General features: G+C 40.7%; 1 protein-coding gene across 2 annotated transcripts; it reads left to right on the forward strand.

Moving 5' to 3' along the window:
* The first annotated feature begins 3028 nt into the window (after window positions 1-3028).
* Window positions 3029-16624, forward strand: LOC306998430 (interferon-induced very large GTPase 1-like). 2 transcript variants are annotated; one of them, XM_079612499.1, is made up of 3 exons: window positions 3029-3076; window positions 7308-7829; window positions 10850-16272. In XM_079612499.1, exons 2-3 carry the CDS (start codon window positions 7826-7828, stop codon window positions 15700-15702), a joined length of 4857 nt encoding a protein of 1618 aa, XP_079468625.1. In that variant the 5' UTR covers window positions 3029-3076; window positions 7308-7825; the 3' UTR covers window positions 15703-16272. The 2 variants fall into 2 exon arrangements, with proteins under 2 accessions (XP_079468625.1, XP_079468626.1); XM_079612500.1 differs by having other exon boundaries at window positions 3035-3076; window positions 7308-7375; window positions 10972-16624.
* The last annotated feature ends 6307 nt before the right edge of the window (window positions 16625-22931 follow it).

A 22931-nucleotide genomic window follows, 5' to 3' on the forward strand; every position in this document is an offset into this window, starting at 1 on the left:
GGCTAGTTTAAGCCGAGAGAACTCCATCGGATCCTTATGGACAAAGAAAGGAATTCTTGGCGCTGGCCCCCTGTACTCTCCTCCTCCCAGAGTCACTGGGGCTGGCGAGAACAGTCTGCCTCGAACAGGGTGTGGTTGGCTCGTATCAGGCCTGGCTGGGTACGGAGTTGAGGATTTCGCATCAGTGCGATACATACTGGACTGTGGACGTGAGATGGGCATGTAGGGTGCTGGCCCCGGGGTGTAGGACCGGGTGTGGTGCTGTTCTTGACTCTGTTTAGGCTGAGGGTGGTTCAAGCTGCGAGGGGTAGACTGTGGTCGAGTATGGGCTGTGACGCTGGAAGACATACTGTCCCTCATTAGCTGTAACTCACTCATCATTCTGTCTATGACGGTAACCACCCGCTGCTCCTCGGCAGCTGCAGGCAGTGGAGGATAGTCATGCGAAGGCCATGGTGGAGGTGGCAATCCCTCTTCATACTCCTCTTCCTCTAATGCTAATGAGTCCCCTAGTGGTGGAAGGGGTGGCATTGGCCATCGCTCGAAAGACTGATCCTGCGGCACTACTCCTTGCTCTCCAGCTGAGGTCGTTAACTCACACAGATCTCCTCTAGTGTCATGAAGGGACGCAATACCATACTGCCTGCTCTCTCTGTGTAGCCCGCTCTGCCCTGCTCCCTCTTCAGTGTAGGGCATAGGGGTATGTGGCCATCCCAGGCTTGTGTCGTTCAAACTCTCCTCAGCGCTTGTGTCATAATCATACTGTGCATCGGGATTCCTACTCCACTTCACCTGTGGCTGTGAACTCCACTCTTCCCCTCTAGGCATGTGTGGTGCCGGGCTGGCATGTGGTGGGCCACGTGTCCTCGGTCGCACTGCACTGACCTCATAATCCCTTAAATACAATGGCTGCCTTAACTGCCGTCTGGGCCGAGTGGATGGGGCCCACGATGCTTCCTCACTCTGTTCCATGCTCCCAGCACAGCTGCTATCCGGCTCGAAGGACCACAAATGTAGTGAAGACTACCTTGCTTTCTGATAAGGGCTGGTTTCAGGTGTGTTTAGCAGTGTACTAGGTGTGTCGGTCAGAACACCACAGAGATACAAGTGATCAACTTGAACTGCTTTATTATGACAAGGATATAAGATGAACATCAGAGGGAGGAGTCAACCACTAACATACACCTTACTCAACTTCCAGAGACGTAGGAGGCGGCTTGTGACCTGCAATGGGCCTATTGGAGCTTTATGGGTGACAGTGAATTATCTGAGCCTTCTCTGGCGAAAGCAGGTTGTTTCCAGAATACTGAGGAATTACAGTCGGTATGAGGTTTGGAATAGTGTCAAGCGAGTAATCAATCATTGAGATGTGAGCACAAGAGGCCCAGGTGGAAGAAGAGATGGAGTAATGTCGTTGGCTTAATGAGTAGGTGTTAAGTTTTGATCTGATGGGAGTGTAACATGAATTGTGCTGATATTTTGATGTGGTTTCCTCTTATAAGACGCACAGAAGCACAATATACACTCAATCTTAGGCTGATAACCAACGTTATTCGTCTTCTCCAGCGTCCGTGCATGCAAACTGATATCTGAGGCGATATGCGTCACTCTGTGACGAATCATTAGCTTTTTTGAGCTTGTGCACGTCGTACTTTCATAATAAAAGTCCCAAGTACCGTTAAGCGCTACAGCGCTCTTAATCCTCTCAAATAGGCTTTTCCACAGCTACTGACTGTTGGCGTGTTGCGGCTCCCCTTGAACGTGCATGCATGGTGGACGGCACCTTTTGGCTTTCGCCCCGAAACAGGCGTGAAAGTAGCATAGTCCGTGTTCTGCTGACTGCCGCGCAGCAAAAGTTGGCCGTTCATCTGAATACTGTGCTGCAGCTCTCATAACCGGGTGTACAGACGCAGCCACTGAGTCAGTAGTTGTACACTTGTGTGATGATGCCTGATAAACATCTGCCAGTTGTGCTAGTTCTCTGTAGTCAGTCACTGTACTATTTGCAAGAGGGGTACGAACACTCTTTGGTAACTGTTGTAAGAACAACTCTTTAAACAGGAAGCATGGTTTATGCTCACCCAGCAGTGCTAGCATGTGATCCATTAACTCAGACGGCCGGGAATCTCCGAAGTATCGCTTAAGGTATCGCAGTGGACACACTATGGTAATATAGACAATTGGACATCGAAATAAAAGGCGCGTGCGACACGCAGTGTGAATCTAGCGGTAAATTGTGCGTCCACACTCCACCAATTGCGCATATGATTAATCCACCTATGCTAAAATATATATACATATAGGGAAATTAATTATTTAGTGGTGAGACTGCAATGAAAACCAAGCCCACTTTTCTTTGAAGTACTTCATTCTTGCAAGAAGGCCAGTCACATACAGACTTCAGAGCTTTCTGCATGAAGGGCAACCTTGCCTAGTGCAGGCTTTTTATCACTCAAACCTCACTCTGCTGGTTTCCTGTACTGTTGAGAAAGAAGATCTATACCATATAAGGAGACGAAACCATCTCTCAAGACAGAGGAAACGTTTCTAAGAAAATAGCAGGATTTTGCGTGCACATAAACACCTTTTTAGTTGCAGAGATACTTTCAGCTCATACAAGCCGACATTTGAAATAGCACACAGTAAATTTACACTAAGATCATATGTTTGTTGTTATGCAAGCACATACATTACATGAAGTAAAATTATTTGCCACTACTATATATTTAAATATATATATAGTTACAGAATGTTTAAATTAATCATAACTAACATTTATTTTCCCTGAAGGATTAACATTTATATGCTTTCAAAACTAACTGGGCCAAATTAAAAGAGGAAAAAGACAGCTGTCTAAATATATAACCCAAGTATCAAGGAATCAAAATTTGCTAACCCTAACCCTGCCTAGTAACAGAGAATTATATATATCTGAAGAACCAATCCTATTGGAGAAAAATTCTGAAATGAACAACGTCACTTTTGCCACGCTCCTATTCTATAAAAACCGGTGTACTGTTTATTAAGTATATGCAAAGGCGTTGTAGGAGTCTGCAGGGTTACTGCTGCACAGCAGGTTAGTGGAAAAGATCTTATTCCCAAATGATATTTTCATAAGCAAGTGATGAAGTGGAGATGGCTAGTAAAGTATAAATTTGTAGGTGTCGAAGAGGAGATGCCCTGTTTAGCTTAAGTCAGACGCGTAGGGGAATTATTGTGTAATAATGTGTAATATATAATCCTACATAAAAATACAATTATCCAACCTAATTGTTTTACGTATTTAGCTAATATAGTATTCTTATTATTATTTTGTTTTAGGGCTGTTGATTTAACGCATTATTAGATTACTTAATTAATTACAGTGAAAGAAAGAATGCGGTAAAAAATTAACACATTTAACCATGCCGCCCCAGACCTGTTTCATCTTACATTTCGGGCGTAGGTTTGATTTTGAGATTGGTGGGGAATGGGGACATCCTCGGAAGCTCAGGATTCAGCAAACGAATAAGATAATGTATTAAGGTTTGTAGTCTATATTGACCTTAACAATATGTTAATTAATTAATTCTGTAATGTTACAGGTAACTAATAATGAAAAGGAGGCAGTTTAACAGAGACTTGACTTGACTCTGTTCATAGTGCAATGCAATAGTCAATGTCAATGTGTTTCTAATGTCTTGTTCCTTGCTATTTGAAGAAGCCAAACACATGTCTGCATCTGCCATTAACAGAAATTAACTGTTGGCATATTGTCCAGTTTGTCCTGGTGAACGTCACACAACAATACTGTTAAGTCTCACTTGTGCATTGCTGTTCTCAGCCAAATTTTTTAGTCTCCTAAGAACACGGAAACTTTTTTTTTAGTCTCAGCTGAGGAGACGCGATAGCAGCAGACCCGCAGCACCAGCAGTTTCAGAACCGGAAGTGAGAGGGGGGGGGGGGGGGGGGTGTACGCTACCCATCTACCCATACACGTTATTTTCTTTTGATAAATATAAGCCATTTTCACATGGATTTTGACTGGATAAAATACTTTATCATCTTCAAGAGCGAGGCCTATGAGGAATGTGATGGGACTGTTTTCCAGAAAGTTCCATTGCTTGACAGTTCTTGGACTGTTGAGATTGAGCTGTTGGATCTACATCAGTTATCATGATATCGAATGCATATTATATGAAAAGAAAAGTGACTTTATTTAAATGTTTTGTTAGGGTTGTGAGATCTCAAGCATGTTATGAGGAGAAATCTGTCCACTGAGTATCTGTGAGGAAATTTGACGGCATGTGTCAGTCAGACATCAGAGCTTTCTGCATGAAGGGCAACCTTGCCTAGTGCAGGCTTTTTATCACTCAAACTTCACTCTGCTGGTTTCCTGTACTGTTGAGAAAGAAGATCTATACCATATAAGGAGACGAAACCATCTCTCAAGACAGAGGAAACGTTTCTAAGAAAATAGTTGGTTGGTTGGCGGTTCAGTGAAACAATTCCGCCACTGACCAGGAAAAAACGAGTCTAAAGAAAGCGACGCGTTGTGCGTATATACTATTTTAAGGGCGCGTGCTTGGCCATTATGTAGCGTGTGAACAACACACACACACTTTGATTCTCTAATCTAAACAGACGCAGCAGTTTTCATTTTTGCAAATCATACATTATTACAAGGAAACATATTAACACACGAGGGAAATCATTGTTGTGTCCGTGAAGATGTGAAAAAATAAATCTAACTTACACATTTACCCAAATTATTATACGCCTGTTTAACCGAAGCTAATTTGTGTGGTTTCTCCATCATCCCCAATGTCACTTCTCTGTGTTTTACGGCCCTGACGAGAACGTCGGTCTCCTCGGCTGTGAACCGCTCCTGGTGTGCGCTGGCAAACCCGCCGTTATAATAGCAATCCGCCGTGGAACAAGCGCGCCGGCTCTTAAAGGGAATGTGAGAGGACGCTCTGATTGGTTTATTTCACGTTACGCCCAAACCACAGCTATGAGTAATGAAGACTTCAGACCAACACATTTTAGATTTGCGTCGAGCGCAAGAGTCGTTTATCCCGCCGGTATAATAGCGACAGCGCCGGGATCCGCCCACAAAGTTACTTGCGCTTCTCGTTTGATATATATATATATATATATATATATATATATATATAGTTTCAGAATTTTTTTTATTAATCATAAGATTTCTTTTCCTTAAATTAGGTTAGTGGAACAGATTTTATTCCCAAATTATATTTTCATAAGGGGAGACAGCTAGTAGAGTTTTTTTTTGTTCAAATTTCATTAAAATTTCCTGTATTCTGGTTATATTCTAATAAGGAGACTGAGAAATAATTATATACAGTCATTATACCACTGCTAAAACAACATCTAATGGAGGCCTAAGACTTTTGCACAGTAGGCCTACTGTATACACAGTATGTGTGCATTTAGAGCAAAAATCATGGCTTTGTCGGGACAGCATTCTTCCAAATTAACAGGGAAAAGTGAGATGAAGTAAAAAAATTAGACACTGCTGCTTTTTATATAATGAATTTATCGTTATGAATCATAATAGCTTGGTTCGTTTGATTGCTTTCCTATCTCAACTGAACCGCCCCAGAGTTTGTTTTAAATCGGGCCGAGACCACGTCTTTCAGGATATATTGGAGCAATTATTTTGTATGAATGTGTGTGGATCCGAGCACGATTGCCGTGTTCATAGATGCCTAAACGAACCGAACTAAGGGAGAAAATGCACTGAAACAAGTCTTTGAGTCAGAAGTAGATATAATGGCGCTTTTCCACTGCATGGTACTGTATTGCTCACTTTTGGGGAGTTTTCCACTGTGTAGCTACAGTATGTAGTACCTGGTACTTTTTATTTATTTATTACCACCACGGTTGAGGTTCCAAGCGAGTCGTACCGATACTAAAATGTGACGTGTAAACACTGTTGATTGGTCAGAAAGAATAGTCACTATCAACGTCATTGGATTTGCGTCACGAGACACCAAACCCGCTAGATTTAAATAGTCAGCAACAGACACCGCAGGCGCAAAATCATTTGTTTGCAAAACTTTTTTTTTTAAATTACTTGCTTTAAACGACTGTCGCACGCAACTTGGAAAAAAAGTATCGTGGTCAGTAGACGAGGTGGTGGCGCAGGCTCGCGCAGCTATAACGATCAATCTATAATCACACACACTTTGAAGCGGCACTAAACTACAGTGGAAAAGTAAAGCGAGCCAAGCTGAGTCATACCACGCACTGGAAACGTGCGCATCACTGTGTTATAATGCTGGGATAATAACTTAAAATGCTGGGAGTATAAGCTGAATATTGTGTGTAAAGTAGGCTACAATAACTTCAGGCAATTCAATTTCATGGACCTCGCGTGTTTGATTGAGCTGATCGTCACAGTTTAGCGTAATGTCATATCTTTTTACACTTCTTGCATGTTGCAGTAGGGCTGTTTGCAGCGTTCGCTAGATGTGCCTCCATTTCACAGCGAAAGCATGACTTCCTCTGACAAATAAATAACAGTGGTTATAGGATGGTGACAACAGAAATATTCAGTGATGCAAACTACTGAAGGCTACTACTTTGATAAAGAATAATGAATAAAAAAAATCAACATTTTGAATTGAAAATATGTTATGATTTACAAGATTCATGTGGCGAGATGATACGTTTTGCGTTTTCAACATATTAAACATGGTTAAAAAAAAAACCTAAACATTTTGATGAGTAGCCTACGGCTCAAGGGATGACCAAAGAAACCTTTTGTTTTGGTGGCACTGGCCAAGTTACTTATAAACAATAAGAGGGTTTTTTTCTTCTTTTTCTTCATAACACACATTAGGACAAGTAAAAATGGATAAAAAAAAAAAAAAAACGTCATCAAATTTTGCAAATCAAATCTAAAAGAATTGTCACTCCTGAATTTACAAAAACATCTTTTGATTTAAATGTAATATATTGACTGCCTACCCAAAGTTTCACAGTTTTTACATTTATTGTTAAAAATTGCCAGACTCTGACATTACAACATGCACTAATATGGGAAAGAATCAGACAATTATAACTCTATAAAACATTAACTATTTAATTTTCATAAAACAACTGTGGATACAGTATTCAAGTGTTTAAATGTTATCATAGTAATTAATTATTTCTGTCCATAAAAGGAGCAACAGTTCAGGATTTAGTATGCCATTTCAACAAAAAATTGCTACGGAAATGGTGGCTGAAATCTTGTTACAAATGAACCAACACTATGCAGTGCTTTTCATTAAATATTCTCTTTCTTTTGTTCTTACTAGATCAAACCACAATTATTGCAGAGAACATGGACAACACAACAACAAAAGACAAAAGAGAGAGACATAGGGTAAGTGTTATGTGAAGTGTAAAGCAACATCAGAAACCAGAGACACTTGGGAATCCATTTGTTTATTTAGGCAGACAAATGCGCTGATGTGAAGTTGAAGCTGTGAAGTTACAACATGAAGTTGTTTTATAAAAATATAGAAGTTATTGATCATATCTGACTATGATATGCAAGTCTGTTTGCAGAAAATATGTTGTTAGAAAACGTCTCAGGTTACGACTGTAACCCTAGTTTACATTTACATTTATTCATTTAGCTGACGCTGTTATCCAAAGCGACTTACAATTGCTATATATGTCAGAGGTCGCACGCCTCTGGAGCAACTAAGGGTTAAGTGTCTTGCTCAGGGACACATTGGTGTCTCACAGTGGATTCGAACCCGGGTCTCTCACACCAAAGGCATGTGTCTTATCCATTGTGCCATCACCACCCTGAGTAGGGAAAGAGACGATGCGTCGATGACGCTTTGGGAACGCCTCTGCGTTATTACATCTGAAGCACGTATGTCAACTAGTCCAATGGAAAGAATGAGCGTCACGGGCGGGTGACGTCATGACCAGGAAAGCATAAAAGCACATCCGGTGCAACCCGCGCTAGGTTCGAGAGCCGGAGCAAAGTCGATCACAGGGAAGCAGGAAAGTATGGAAGGGCGACGCATTGTCTCGTTCCCTGAGACGTTCCCTTTCGAGGGAACTCGCTATGCGTCGATGATGGGAAAGAGAATACCCAATACGCCATACTTACAATTGCCTGATGTAAAACTGTCGGCAATAAGTAAGAAGCACCTGAGACCCTGGGGCAGCGTCCAGGTCCAGGCTATAAAACCTCACAAATCTGAGCGGCGAGGACTACCCTGTCGCATCACAAACCTCTTGAAGGGAAACCCCTGATAATAAGGCTTTAGAGGTCGCCATACTCCTAGTAGAATGAGCTCTGACCACCAAATGGCATGGCTGGCCAGAGGACTCATAGGCAAGAGAGATAGCCTCAACTATCCACTTGCTGATTGTCTGCTTAGAGGCTGGAAGACCTTTCTTAGGTGATCCAAAGCAGAAAAATAACTGATCAGATTTTCTCCACGGGGCAGCCCTGTGGACATAAGTGTCCAGTGTTCGCAGAGTGCACCAGAGATTCAGTTTTTCCTGGCCCGAAAAGGCAAACAGAGGAGGACTGAAAGCCTGCAGCACAATAGGCCTCGGAATATTGGTTGGCACCTTAGGGACGTATCCCTGTTTAGGGTATAAAATGCAAGCAGCCATATCACCCTGTAGCCCAAGACCGGTTGCCCACTGAAGCTAAGCGGGGCTGAGCCTGGTTAGTACCTGGATGGGAGACTCCTGGGAAATCCAGGTTGCTGCTGGTAGAGGTGTTAGTGAGGCCAGCAGGGGTTGCTCACCCTGTGGTCTGTGTGGGTCCTAACGCCCCAGTGTAGTGACGGGGACACTATACTGCCAAAGAGCACCGTCCCTCGTATGAGACGTTAAACCGAGGTCATGACTCTCTGTAGTCATTAAAAAAATTCTAGGATGTCCTTCGAAAAAGAGTAGGGGTGTAACCCCGGTGTCCTGGCCAAAATATGCCCAGTGGACTCTGTCCATCATGGCCTCCTAATCATCCCCATACACTGATTGGCTTCATCACTGTCTCCTCTCCACCAGTAAGCTGGTGTGTGGTGGGCATTCTGGCGCAATATGGCTGTCGTTGCATCATCCAAGTGGATGCTGCACATTGGTGGTGGTTGTGGAGATTCCCCCCTTCTATGTAAAGCGCTTTGAGGTCTCAGAAAAAGCGCTATATAAATGTAACAAATTATTAAATTATAAAATTATAAAAGTGCCTTGACGATTCCGGGTGCAAATTCAAGGCAAGTGGGAGAGACCGAGATGGCCTGAAGGTCTCCGACTCTTTTGAGAAATGGTCTCTAATGTCAGAAATCTCTCTGAAACCGACACTAGGGGCTCGAAGGGAGCCCCTGAAAGGCTTTCCAGAACTATTTCCGGGTCCCAAGCCGGCACTCGACCCAAAGATGTAGCACCCACCGAGGCGTGGAAAGCCGCAATGGCCGCCACGTAGGCCAAACCCATAGATTCCAAATCTCTGGTCGGGGGTGGAATACTGCACCCCCTGCCTGAGACAGAAGGTCTCTACGGATCGGGATCTCCAAAAGAGGAGCATCGAGGAGATGAATTTTGTCCACAAACCAAATTCGACTTGGCCAGCATGGTGCTACTAGCAGTAGACTTATTCCGTCCTGGCGGACTCTCTCCAGAGCTCCTGGGAGCAGAGCAACTGGGGGAAAAGCGTACAGATGTAGCCTCAGTCATGTCTGCACCATAGCGTCCAGCCCCAGAGGGAGAACCATAGTGGACAGTGCGTCGTGTACTGAGATGCGAACAGATCCACTTCTGCTTGGCCGTAGAATTCCCATATCTGCTCCACTGCCTCGGGGTGGAGTCTCCAATCCCCTGGCCTCATCCCCTGCCTCGACAGGGGTGTCTGCTCCTATATTCTGGCACCCTGGCATATACGCTGCCCTCAGAGAGAGTATCTTTCCTAGGGACCACAGGAGAATCTGGTGCGCCAATTTGCAGAGTGGACGCGAACGCAGACCCCCCTGACGATTTATGTAAGAGACCACCGATGTGTTGTCTGTACGGACGAGCACATGATGGCCTCTCAGGTCTGGGGCCGGATCTTAGAAGACTTCGGCTGAGAGTGTTGGCTCTGCCCCCATGATTTATTAGGAGGAGCACGAGACGCAACACTCAATTGCTGTTGTACACGGTGCTAGGAGCTTGGCTGGGGATGCTCACGCCCAGCATCCCCAGGGGGCTGAGGGAGAAATTTCTTAAAAGCCTCTGATTGTTTCTTTATTTCTTGAAACCTTTCACCGACTGTGTTCACATAGTCGCCAAAAAGACCAGAAGGAGAAATAGGGGCATCTAACAGAAAAGCCTTCCCGGGCGGAAGAAGCCGCAGGGCGGGCTTCCGACACCAGTAAGAGAGCACTGGATCCCTCGGGTAAAGGAAGAAAATAGGCAGAGCCCATATCCAACCCCTCCAAGAGATCCTTTTGCAAACCCCAGGACTGCATGTGTTCGCGAACCTGACCAGTCTCATCGAACATGGACAGGCGGGAGCGGAGCATGCGGAGCGGGAGACGCTCACAATGCTGACAGTCAGCCCTCTCGAAGGCTGACATAGCATGCTCTACTCCCAAACAAACTACACAAAGTTCATGTGTATCTCCAGCCGTAAGGAAACGAGGGCAGGGAGAAGCACACGACTTGAATAGCTGTTTCGCCATAATTTAGATAATAGATGTGACAGACAACAATAAATATACAGACCGATTTGACACAGACCAGATGTGCTTTCCGGGTCATGATGTCATCCGGCCGTGACGCTCATTCTTTCCATTGGACTAGTTGACATAAATGCTTCAGATGTAATCACGCGGAGGCGTTCCCAAAGCGTCATTGACGCATTGCGAGTTCCCTCGAAAGGGAACTTGCTGTTTTCAATTTGCAGCTCCTTGTACTGGTATATTTATACAAATGAGATATAAGAGTAAAATTATCACGATTATGTTACAGGCCGAAACAGCCGAAGACCTTACAACACAAGGAAAAGATGTGGAAAAAGAAGTGGAGGAACTTTTTCAAAGACTTAAACTTGAAGTCAAGACAAACAAACTGAGAGCTTCAGATGTTCTTCAGATAACCGCAAATTCATTACAGTCCCATGGGTCTTGTACTGAGGAGGAACTGGTCAATATGTTTTTACAAAAATTACTGATGATGAACTACAAAGCAAGAAGTATCACGGTTATAGATACTACGAAGCATCACAAAGAAAAACAACAAAAAGCCCAACAACCATCTGCAAACCATGTTGATGCGTTTAGTGCACTTTTTGGAAAACCATCAATGTCTAATATAACACAGAGCAACACAGACCCTATTCACCCAATGGATGTTCAGATGGCTGTGTTTCATTGTGCTGATGGTTTCCTGAAGCAGATGATGGTCACTAAACTGTCCCAGTGCCGGTACGCACTGCCTCTGCTTGTTCCTGATCTACTCACTGATCAGATTGAGTTCCCCCTCTGGACATTTAGAGAAATTAACCAGAGCTGGAAAATAATAAACAACAAAGCAATCATCAGTCAAATCGAGCCAATCTTCAAGGCAGAAACTCCAATGGTGTTTTTCTTCAGGTTTGGCTCAGTGTCCTCATCCAAGTCTGAGCTAATGAACAAGCTGATCAATGAGAAACACAACACGTTCTTCAACAGGAACTGCCCAGGCAGCAGCAGAACCCGAGTCCTGATGGATGGGGTGGTGGAGATCGCCTGGTTCTGCCCCTCTGGGACATATGATGATAAATTCACTGAACGCATTGCATTCTGTAATCTACACGGTGATGCAGGAGACCATGAGAAACAGATGCATATAATGACTAAAATGGCCTCAGTCAAAGTTGTTGTTTTACCACAACTAGACAGAAATGACAAAAGTGCAGAAAAAATCCAAAAACTCTTTGAGGACCCAAAGCCACTGATTTGCCTTCTTCCTGAGGATGATTCACCGTACACCGAGGTGGGGATTAGAAAATATAGAATTGGTTTGAAAGGCAGAGGTCAAGCAGATATATCTAAAGATCTCAGAGAAGCTATTGTAGATAGCCTCTCATTCTCATCTTCAGAATCACCTTCCACTTTCAGACTTGAAAATGTGGCCACACACTCAGACATCAGAGTAGATCAGGAATATGTTGATGACTGCAGAAGAGGAAGAGAAGCAGCTCAAGAAATGGTGAGTCTACTGAAGAAAAAAGATCTGACAAAAATTAAAGAATCATTTCTGCCCTGTCAGGGCAAACTGTGGCATCAGTGGTGTCAGAAGGATAAAGAACTAAATCGACCACAAGGGGATGTCCCAGAAATGGAAATTAGTAAAAAAAAAGATGAGATGATGATAGTCCGTGACCAGCAGCATAAATCTGACATGAGTAAGTTTATACATTTATTCGTGGAACAAATGAACACAGGTGCTGCAAATAAGTTTTTTCTTAAATGGCTCAGAATCCTCCTGGATGAATATACTTCTGCTGACCTTTCACGTCTACACAATGAGTATGATGAAAAGTGGTCAAAAATCTTAAAACTGAAAGAAAATCCTGACAAATCTGAAAAACTCAAGGCTGAACTTCTGGAACTATCTAAGAAACTTCAAGCTGCAGCCTTTGGTTTGGAGCACATCCTCAGAGAAATTGGACAGATTTATGAATCATGTTCATCCGTGAAGAAGAACAAGACAGACCTGCAGATTGACTACCATTCTCTCCCGGGTCTTGCAGCAGAGATGATGATCTCTGGATTTCCACTGGAGCTGATGGATGGAGATGCTGCTCATGTTCCTCTGGTCTGGGTCACTGCTGTTTTAGGAGAACTCATCCAGAAACTGGGAGACCAGAGAGTCTTTGTTCTGTCCATTTTAGGGATTCAAAGCTCTGGGAAATCCACCATGCTGAATGCCATGTTTGGACTGCAGTTTGCCGTCAGTTCTGGCAGGTGCACCAGAGGAGCTTTCATGCAGCTGGTCAAAGTGTCAGACGAGATTAAAAAAGAGATGAACTTTGACTATATTCTGGTTGTTGATACTGAGGGACTTCGTTCTCTAGAACTGGCAGGAAAATCCATAAGGCATCATGACAATGAATTGGCCACGTTTGTTATTGGCCTTGGAAATTTGACATTGATCAACATCTATGGAGAAAACCCCACAGAGATGCAGGACATTCTTCAGATTGTTGTTCAGGCCTTCTTGAGGATGAAGGAGGTCAGATTAAGCCCCAGCTGTCTGTTTGTGCATCAGAATGTTTCAGACGTCACAGCTGAAAAAAATACCATGGAAGCAAGGAGACGACTGCAGGAGACACTGGATAAGATGACTAAAGTCGCTGCAGAAGATGAAGTCTGTAATGCAGAATGTTTCAGTGATGTCATTAAATTTGATGTACAGAAGGATGTGAAGTATTTTGCTCAGCTCTGGGAGGGCAGCCCACCAATGGCACCACCCAACCCTTCATATTGTGAAAATGTTCAAGACCTTAAGAAAACAATTTTTTCTTGTGTTTCAAAATCAAATGGCATGATGCTGACAAACATCAAAAATCATATTAAAAATCTCTGGGATGCTTTACTGAACGAACGTTTTGTGTTCAGCTTCAAAAATGCTCTGGAGATTGCCACATATAGAAAACTGGAGACAGAATACAGTAAGTGGACTTGGAGTCTTCGGAAGGCCATGCTGGAAATTGAACACAGATTACAGAACAAACTAGAAAATGAAGCAATCAATGTGGTTGAGGAAAGAGATCTTCAAGAGGAACTAAAGGTAAAAAGTACAGAAGTGAAGAAATCTATGTCAGAATTCTTTGAGAGAGACAGCAATGAATCAGCAATACTGATTCAGTGGAAAAAATCTTTTGAAATTAAAATCTCACACATACAGGAAACCATTGTTAGGGAAACAAAGTCAAAATTGAATGAGGTGCTACAGCAGCGAGTCCTAAAGAAAAGCATTGATGCTCAAAGGACACAAAAGGAAAACGCTCTCCTTGAAAAGGCCAAAAATCTTGCCTTAACTCTCAAAGACAAAGGAAATGATGATAAGATCCTGCAAAGAGAATTTGATTCATTTTGGAAAAATTGTGTACATGAGATTAAGAAAGCCACACCTCAAGGCACAGACCTTGATATTTTTAAAGATACAAGGGAGGTCCTCGGTGATGCCAATGAAAGTTTCACAGACCCCTCTATGAAGAACAAAAATAAGTGCAACATTTTCATGATGTCAGACTATTCAGAGTATGTACAGATTCAAAAAACAAGCCTATTGGTATTTACTTATTCTCTATCTAAAGAGAATCACACTCAAATCAAAACCTTAATTTTAGATATTGCAGAGAAAGCAAAAACATTTATCATGTCAAAAAACATTGCAAAGATGGGCTACAATAAAAGTTACATTCAAGAACTCAGTGGTTTCATCGAAGCAAAATTAACAGAATATGAGGAAAGACAAAAAGAGAAATATGTGTTCAAGAAACACTTCTTCAGTGATTTGGTCCTTGCCATATTGCACAAAGTAAAAATGATAATCATGGAACAGCACAACATTTTCAAGCAAGCCAATGATCCTGTTCTCTATTTTGCAAGAAAAAGAGAAGAATATTACAGTATTTTCCAGAAATACTGCCAGGGGGCAACATCAGCTACGATCATAGGTGAGATCATCTGTAACAAACTTAAAGAACCCATTGAGCAGAGTGTCTACAAAATAACTGCCCGAGATTTGGCAGATGAAATGAGGGCAAAATGTGAATCACTGAATGGAAACAGATCTAATCTGGAGAAACACATCCTGAGGACACTGGCAGAAAAGGAGGATTTTGAGGCGTACAAAACCTACATTCATAATCCCAAAGAGCACTTCCAGAGGTTCATCAGAGAGGAAGTCAATCAGTACATCACTGCTAAGTTCGACACCAGTGTTCAGCCCAAGATGAGCGATGATTTACAACAGAAGGAGAAGCGGATCATAGAAGCAGTGAAGAGAGCAACTGAAGAGCACCATGGAGATGGAGATGCTGATCTCTGGTTGAAGACTTTCACTCAGACGTTATCAGATGTGCTGATATTCTCTGAGAATGACCTCGGAGGAGTTAGTCGTGATGATGTTGATGTAAAACTCCTAGAAGAGGTAATAATAAATGAAATACCTTCTATAATATCTGGCATTGAAAAGAAATTCAGTACAGAATCTTTTCCATTGGATCTGGAATACAAGGACAGGCCCGATGAGATACTAAATGGACACCTCTGTAAGTGCTGTTGGGTTCAGTGTCCTTTCTGCAAAGCTATTTGCACCAACACAGCAGAAGACCACGGTCCACGACCTCACAGTGTTCCTTTCCATCGAATTGATGGACTGAATGGGTGGCATTATAAAGGAACAGAAGATCTTTCTGCAGGTTTTTGCACAACTCTAGTGTCAAGTACTGGGTCTTTTTACCCATCTCCTGAATCAAAAGAATCCATTAAATATAAAGATTACAAAACTGCAGGAGGGGTTTATGCTGAGTGGAGCATCACCCCTGACTTCACTGAGCTGTCATATTGGAAGTGGTTTGTCTGCAGATTTCAGAAAGATCTGGAAAATCACTACAATAAAAAATTTCAGGGTGATGGTGAGATTCCGGGTGAATGGAGAAAACACACAAAACAGGATGCAATTGAGAGTGTGGACAAATACATCTGAACAAGCAGTCATTTTTATTATTTGATTTAAGTATGTTTGAATAATATTTTGGTTCAAGTTAGAAGAACACCTTTGAAGACAATGCTAGGCTGTTAGAAAACATTATAAAGCTTAAGAATTAAATGCATAAAGTGAATCATTAAATGCAACTAAACTCTTCTGTATAATATGGAGTTCTGAATTTATGATTTTGATAAGAAAATAAATAGTTTTTGCATGCTTATTTGAAACTTTTAGATTTAAACTTTTATTTGAAATATTTTCCTAATATCATTGTTAGCAATAATTAGTTCCTAAATGTATACACAATACTTATGCTTTTTCCATAAATGTGTTAAAAAGAGTAAATGGGTCATTTGAAACTCCTGCATTTTAAATTCTGCTATTAATTACATGTAGTGCAGGTTTGATTTCTGAGTCTGACTATTAATTATTTTGTGACTTTCATAATTATGCTAAGACTAGGGCCTAAATAATAATGCATGTGTCCTATTTCACCTGTAATGTGATATGAAACTGTCTAGCAAATGTATTAAAATTATGTAAATTCTGAATAAAGGTCAGATTTAAATTCTTTCAAGTGCATTATCATGATTGCAGATCACATCCAGACACCCCTGGAATTTAAAGCTTTAAGTGATCGAATAACCAATGCTCTTGATAGGTGTAAAAACATTTGTAGTTGTTCAGAAACAGTTGTTCTGTAATGGACGTGTTTTGTTATTAACATTCAGCTAATATGTAAGAGGTTAATTTATTAAATGGTTAGAAAAGTGGGTCATAAGTAATTCAAACTTGATCTTTGTGAAAACTTTACATGAGTATGAGGATCATAACTATTTCAAACTGAGTCAGTTATCTACTTTGTTTCTCTGAAGTTTGACTGAAGTTTCTCCAATTCATATAAAACACACTATACTACACTTGCTTACTTTGTGCATTTTTTTTCCCTTTAGCTGTAACTTTAATTGAGCGTGATTGCCGCAAAACTAGACTCTGCACCAAAACCAAAGATTGTCTTATTATTCCATTCCATGTCTTATTATGTGTACCAAAAAATATATACCCCGCTGATGCCTGGGATAGTTGCTAATTTCCTGACCAATGATTTATGAAAATTATTTAAAACCTAATGCTTTGCCATTTTGACTATGGCTCATTTCCCCCCCGGGAGCATAGCCTACCAGTTATGGCCAGAGAGGACGGTCAGCACAATTCCCATGATTGGCAATGTTCAAATTCACATCCGTCTCCACTGAGGGTATAAGACACCTGCATGTTGGGGTCTCCATCTGGCTACCTGGTTGATGCAAGGATAGATCCTGCAGTAACGCAACCTGTGGAATGATGGAAGGAAATTTCTATTTACTAAACTAGTTCCAGTATTTTGTATGACCGTCATAAATGGCATTAATACTTTCATGATGAACAGATTTTATAGACAACTGAAGGAACAGTTCGTGTGATTAACGAACACACTGATGTTGGGTGGATACTAATCTTCTTCGAAACACCGACGCTCTCACTGTAACCAATCCTGAAAGACACATTTAAAATTTTCAGAATGAATGCCAATACAGGTAATTTATTTTATTCTTCTGCAGTAAAGATTCACCTGAGCACCACCTGAACAGACATCGAGCCAGATTGAGACTTCCTGATGGAAGGAATAAAAAAGGCTTTAAATATCTCAAGAAAACAAGTTGTAAATGAAACAATTATACCGAGGACACTGTGATCAAACATAATATGAGGCACAGAAGCTGTAAAACACGGTCAGACTGAGAGGAGAATCAATCACGAGAGTCATCCGAATCAATGTGAATCAAACACGAGAGTCATCTGAACCAATGTGAATCAAACACGAGAGTGATCTGAATCAATGTGAATCAAACACGAGAGTCATCTGAATCAATGTGAATCAAACACGAGTCATCTGAATCAATGTGAATCAAACACGAGTCATCTGAATCAATGGGAATCAAACACGAGAGTCATCTGAATCAATGTGAATCAAACACGAGAGTCATCCGAATCAAACACAAGAGTCATCCGAATCAATGTGAATCAAACACAAGAGTCATCCGAATCAGGGGAGGAGTGGCAATTGACCGTTCGCAAAACCCCGCCCTCGAACGATTCTCGTCCAATCCTAGCTCAGCAACTGTAACTAAGGAGAAGGACCTCCGTCAAACATTCCGATTTCAGCAAGATAGTGTAACGATGCGCCTATGGCAGTGAGGTCTGCACGGGCTTAAAACTTGCTGTATTTTATGATTGCTTGCAACTATTATTAAAAAATAGGCTACATGTACAAACACCGTTTCTCTACGGCACTGCGGCCCCTCATCAGTCAGCAAACAAGAAAAAAAAAGAGAAAAAGCACGGACTTACTAAACTTTGATGTGGTTGAACAGGTACACAGTCATAAATTCCTCTGGAACTCAAACATTAAACTTCAAAACAAAGTCCGCGCAGTTGCACAACTATTTACACAAATATATCCTTCTTAGTCGGCTACGAGATATGAATGAAGAGAACAGCATCGAGAGTTGATGGTTTCAGCGCGTCCTCTGATTGCAGTGTTGTGACTGAAATAGCGCGCGCGGGAGCATATGCGCAAAACAGTTTTGTAAAATGATAGCCTATATGATCAAATAAAAATGATTGATATATAATTTTACACAACTGCTTTGTCATGTGCTCCCGTGCGCTATTCTGTCTATACTTTCTGTCGTGCCCTGGAGGATATGTCTGCTGCATTACTCCAAAACCAATCACTTAATGTATGGAGCTCAACCCAGCCATGTGTCTGGTTCTCAATTGTTTGACGGGCGTAGTAACAATAACTAAGGGGCGTGGCTTTTGCGAACGGTCAATTAGGAGGGTCGGGACTCGGGACTTTTCCCGGTGGGCCGATAGTGTTTCGAGGCCGCGATCGAGGGCCTGCCCGGTCTGATAATAGTTAGCTATATTACAAGTTCTTAACAACACCATCCGGTGGCCAGGTGTGCGGCCGCTGCCCGCTCGTCAAACTGTGCAGCCTCTCTACTCTCAACCCGTACGGCGGGCCGCAGCAGCCTCTTATTTCCATAGAAACACAGGCTAATCATCACAAGCACTAACGGTTACGGTGCGGGTCCAACCATGTCTAGGATTTTCAAAAATATAGGGGGATCAGTGAGTGGCCCCTCCCCAAATGGCATAGCCTCGAACACCCCTTTTTTCCCCCTCGTCACGTAACAGACAGTGTGTGAGTGAGGCTATGGTAAAGGAAAAAAATAAAAGTGTGTGTGAGTAGAGAGGCGGACCTTCCGTTGTAAGATGATGGAGGATAAACTTGTGGTGCTCTCGCGGTGGGTTACCAGGACCTTACGACTTCACGAACTGTAACTACCACAATGTTAAAGGAGAACTCCGGTCAATTTTAACATTGAGCTCAATTTTTAGTAAATTTGGAGTGCTGTCAATACAGAGAACAACGACAAAAATCGGTGTTGCCTACACCGTGTTATCCTATTTTTAAAATTTGCACCCTATTGACTTCAATGGGGCAAGTTTTAAACCTGCTTTTAACCTCTTAACATCCTTGATGTGTCATTACAAGTGCCCAGCCATGTTGAGTGATTCCTTAAGAGTGAACACGAGTGAATCTGACTGCAGGAGATGTGAAAGATATTAATAAAAATTATGTTATTTCAGCCAGCGCAAATACCTGTATTTAGTTCCTGTTTTCGGTCGAAGTCCAAAGTAGTCGATTGTCGAGTTGAAGCGCATAGGTTTAGTTACTTAGATCACGCGCGTGAACTCGACAATCGACTACTTTGGACTTCGACCGAAAACAGGAACTAAATACAGGTATTTGCGCTGGTTGAATTAACATCATTTTTATGAATATATTTCACATCTACTGCAGTCAGATTCACTCGTGTTCACTCTGAAGGAATCACTCAACATGGCTGGGCACTTGTAATGACACATCAAGGATGTTAAGAGGATAAAAGCAGGTTTAAAACTTGCCCCATTGAAGTCAATAGGGTGCAAATTTTAAAAATAGGATAACACAGTGTAGGCAACACCGATTTTTGTCGTTGTTCTCTGTATTGACAGCACTCCAAATTTACAAAAAATTGAGCTCAATGTTAAAATTGACCGGAGTTCTCCTTTAACAGAAAGTAAATAAAGTTGATAAAAGGCTGATTTGACGTTTAGGAAAGCTAGCTGTTTCGGTGGTTGCCTAGCAACATAAAAAACGCCGCGCACTGCTCGTTCTGTGTGAACGGGGCAGTGCTGTGCACCTCGCGTTTTCGAACCTGTACGCGTTTGGTGTGAGAGCCTTAATCTATTTAGAATAATTTTGCTAAGGGGTTCTTTTTTTTTTTTTTTTTTAGAATTGTTTTTATTATGCAAATACAAAGAAAACAGAGAGACCATGCAATAAACAACCTGGTTTTCCAGCCAATTCCATTCAAATATTAACCAGTCCTAAACAATAACCTCTGTATAACTATACAATAGGGGAGAAAGAGAAAAAAAAACAAAATAAATTAACACAATGCACACTCCCCTTCTTTTTATACATACATCTCTCTTTTCTTTTTTTTCCTTTTCTTTTTTCTCAGACAAAAGACAATAGACAAGACAAACCCGACAAACTATTTAGACGCATTCTGAACAATTTACAACACCAGGACAAGTCACACTAATAATAATAATAATAATAAATCATTCAGACACACACACCGACACACACACACACACACACCCACCAATTATACTGCTGGTGCTCCAAGTAAACTGTTAAGAGGAAAAAAAGAAAAAGAAAGAAAAGATGTTAATATTACCATGTCAAATTTACGAACCTATAAATTAAAATACAGATTTGAATTAAGCAGATCTAACGTTGGACTAATTACAGAGCATCAAATATTGGTTTCCACACAAAATTAAACTGTTTTTGTTTATTTTTATCCACTGACAGAGCTTTCTCAATATTTAGGTAATACTTCATTGCATTTTTCCATTTATCTAACCCTGGGGTAATTATGTTTTTCCAATTTTGTAACAACAATTTCTTATAAACTAATGAGGAAAATATTGATTGCCATCCCATAGGATATCTCATTTTTGTTACATTTTGGAGTAAGCAGGCTTCTGGTGTGAATACAAATTTCTGCTTACAGATGTTAGAGAGCCATCTCTCAATATCAAACCACGTTTCCTTTATTTTTTTGCAATACCAAAATGAATGAGTGAGATAGTCACTACTACCGCACTTTAAGCAGGTGGGGGGGGAAGATACATCAAACTTATGAATTTTATCCCTACTATAATAAATTCTAGTCATTAATTTATATTGAATCAATCTAAGATTTTCGTTAGTTGTGGCTTTATATGTTAGATTTAAGCACTCCTTCCATTTTGTTTTGGCATTGAAATCCTTTATATCTCTGTCCCAGCCTTCATATATTTTACTTAGCAGATTACAATTTATTACAACATTATTGAGATAGTCATACATAACACTTACACCTTTTTTTTTTTTCTTACTTTGTTCCAGAAGGGTCTTTATCTTTTCCGGAACATCATTCACTATATCACAGTTCTCTGTGACCCAATTTTTTAACTGCATATATTTAAATATCTCTGAATCTTTTAATTTAAATTTATCTTTCAGCATATCAAATGAGGATATTTTACTTAAACTAATAATATCTGATAATGTTTCAATGCCTCCATTCATCCAAGTTTTCCACATTAATTTAGTACCCTGAATTTTAACAGATGGATTATTCCAAATCTTAATATGTGCTGGGGTGCCAATCTCCATCCCTAAAATCTGTTTGGTTTTTTTCCACATATTTAATGTACTGTTGACCACAAAGTTATCAGTCTTTACTTTTTTCTTGGAGAACAAAATGGATAATAAACTATTTGGGTGTAATTGATGATTTTCAATAACCAGCCATGGGTCTTCATTAGTATTATTAATAATACGATCAATATAAAACATCTGGGCTGCCATCTGATACAATTCCATATTAGGGAGGTTTAACCCTCCTTCCCGTTTGGGGCAGAACAGTAAATTCCTTTTTATTCTTGGGGTTTTTCCAGCCCAAATGAAAGATGTGATTATGGAATTTATTTCCTTGAAAAAAGTTTTTGGTGGTGTCAGCGGAATACACTGAAACAAATAAATAAACTTAGGGAGCCACATCATCTTTACCAGATTTATTCTACCAATTAGATTCAACTTGAGATCACTGTAATTATTAAGAGTATGTTTTAGATTACTTTTCAATGTAAGAAAATTACTCTTATACAACTGTTTTTTGTTTGCACTGATATAACAACCTAAATATTTTATTTTACAGCTTTGTACTTTAAATTGTTTAAATACTTCTGAGTTTATTTGTTTTTGGCTAAAGGTCAAAATTTCAGTTTTGCCACTGTTAATTTTATAACCTGAAATTTTTGAAAATATACTCATTATATTGATTACACTCGGAATTGAAATGTCCACTTCGCTTAGATATAATAACAAATCATCAGCAAATAAGCTTAATTTATATTCATTTTTGCCTATAGTGATACCAGTTATGTTATCTGTCTGTCTTATTTTCTCAGCCAAGGGTTCAATAGCCATTACAAATAGCGCTGGAGATAATGGACAACCTTGAGCAGTACCACGGCTTAACGAAAAAGCCTCAGATATAACACCATTGGTACAGACTTGTGCTTTGGGGGCTCTATACAAAGTTTTTACCATATTAATAAATTCTACTGGGAATTCAAATGTTTCAAGCACTTTGTACAAATATGACCATTCAAGGCGGTCAAATGCTTTTTCGGCATCGACCGCCATCAAGGTCAAATCTATCTTATATTTTTTAGCATATTGTGTTAATGATATACATGTTCTAACATTAGTTCTAAGATCCCTATTAGGAATAAACCCGGCTTGGTTATGATGAATAATGCTAGGTAGAATTAGTGCCAATCTATTATTCATTACTTTTGTTATGATTTTCTTATCACAATTGATTAAGCTGATGGGCCTGAAATCAGAGGGCTTATTACAATCACGTCCTGGTTTTGGTATCACAGAAATAGTTGAAAGATACATAGTTTCTGGTATTTTTTGTTGGTTAACAAATGAATTTACAACTTCCAGGAACAAAGGTCTAATATTTGGCCAGAATGTTGAATAAAACTCAATAGGGAGGCCA

Source organism: Phoxinus phoxinus (assembly GCF_949152265.1).
Source record: "Phoxinus phoxinus genome assembly, chromosome: 5".
In the NCBI taxonomy this organism is placed as follows: domain Eukaryota; kingdom Metazoa; phylum Chordata; class Actinopteri; order Cypriniformes; family Leuciscidae; genus Phoxinus; species Phoxinus phoxinus.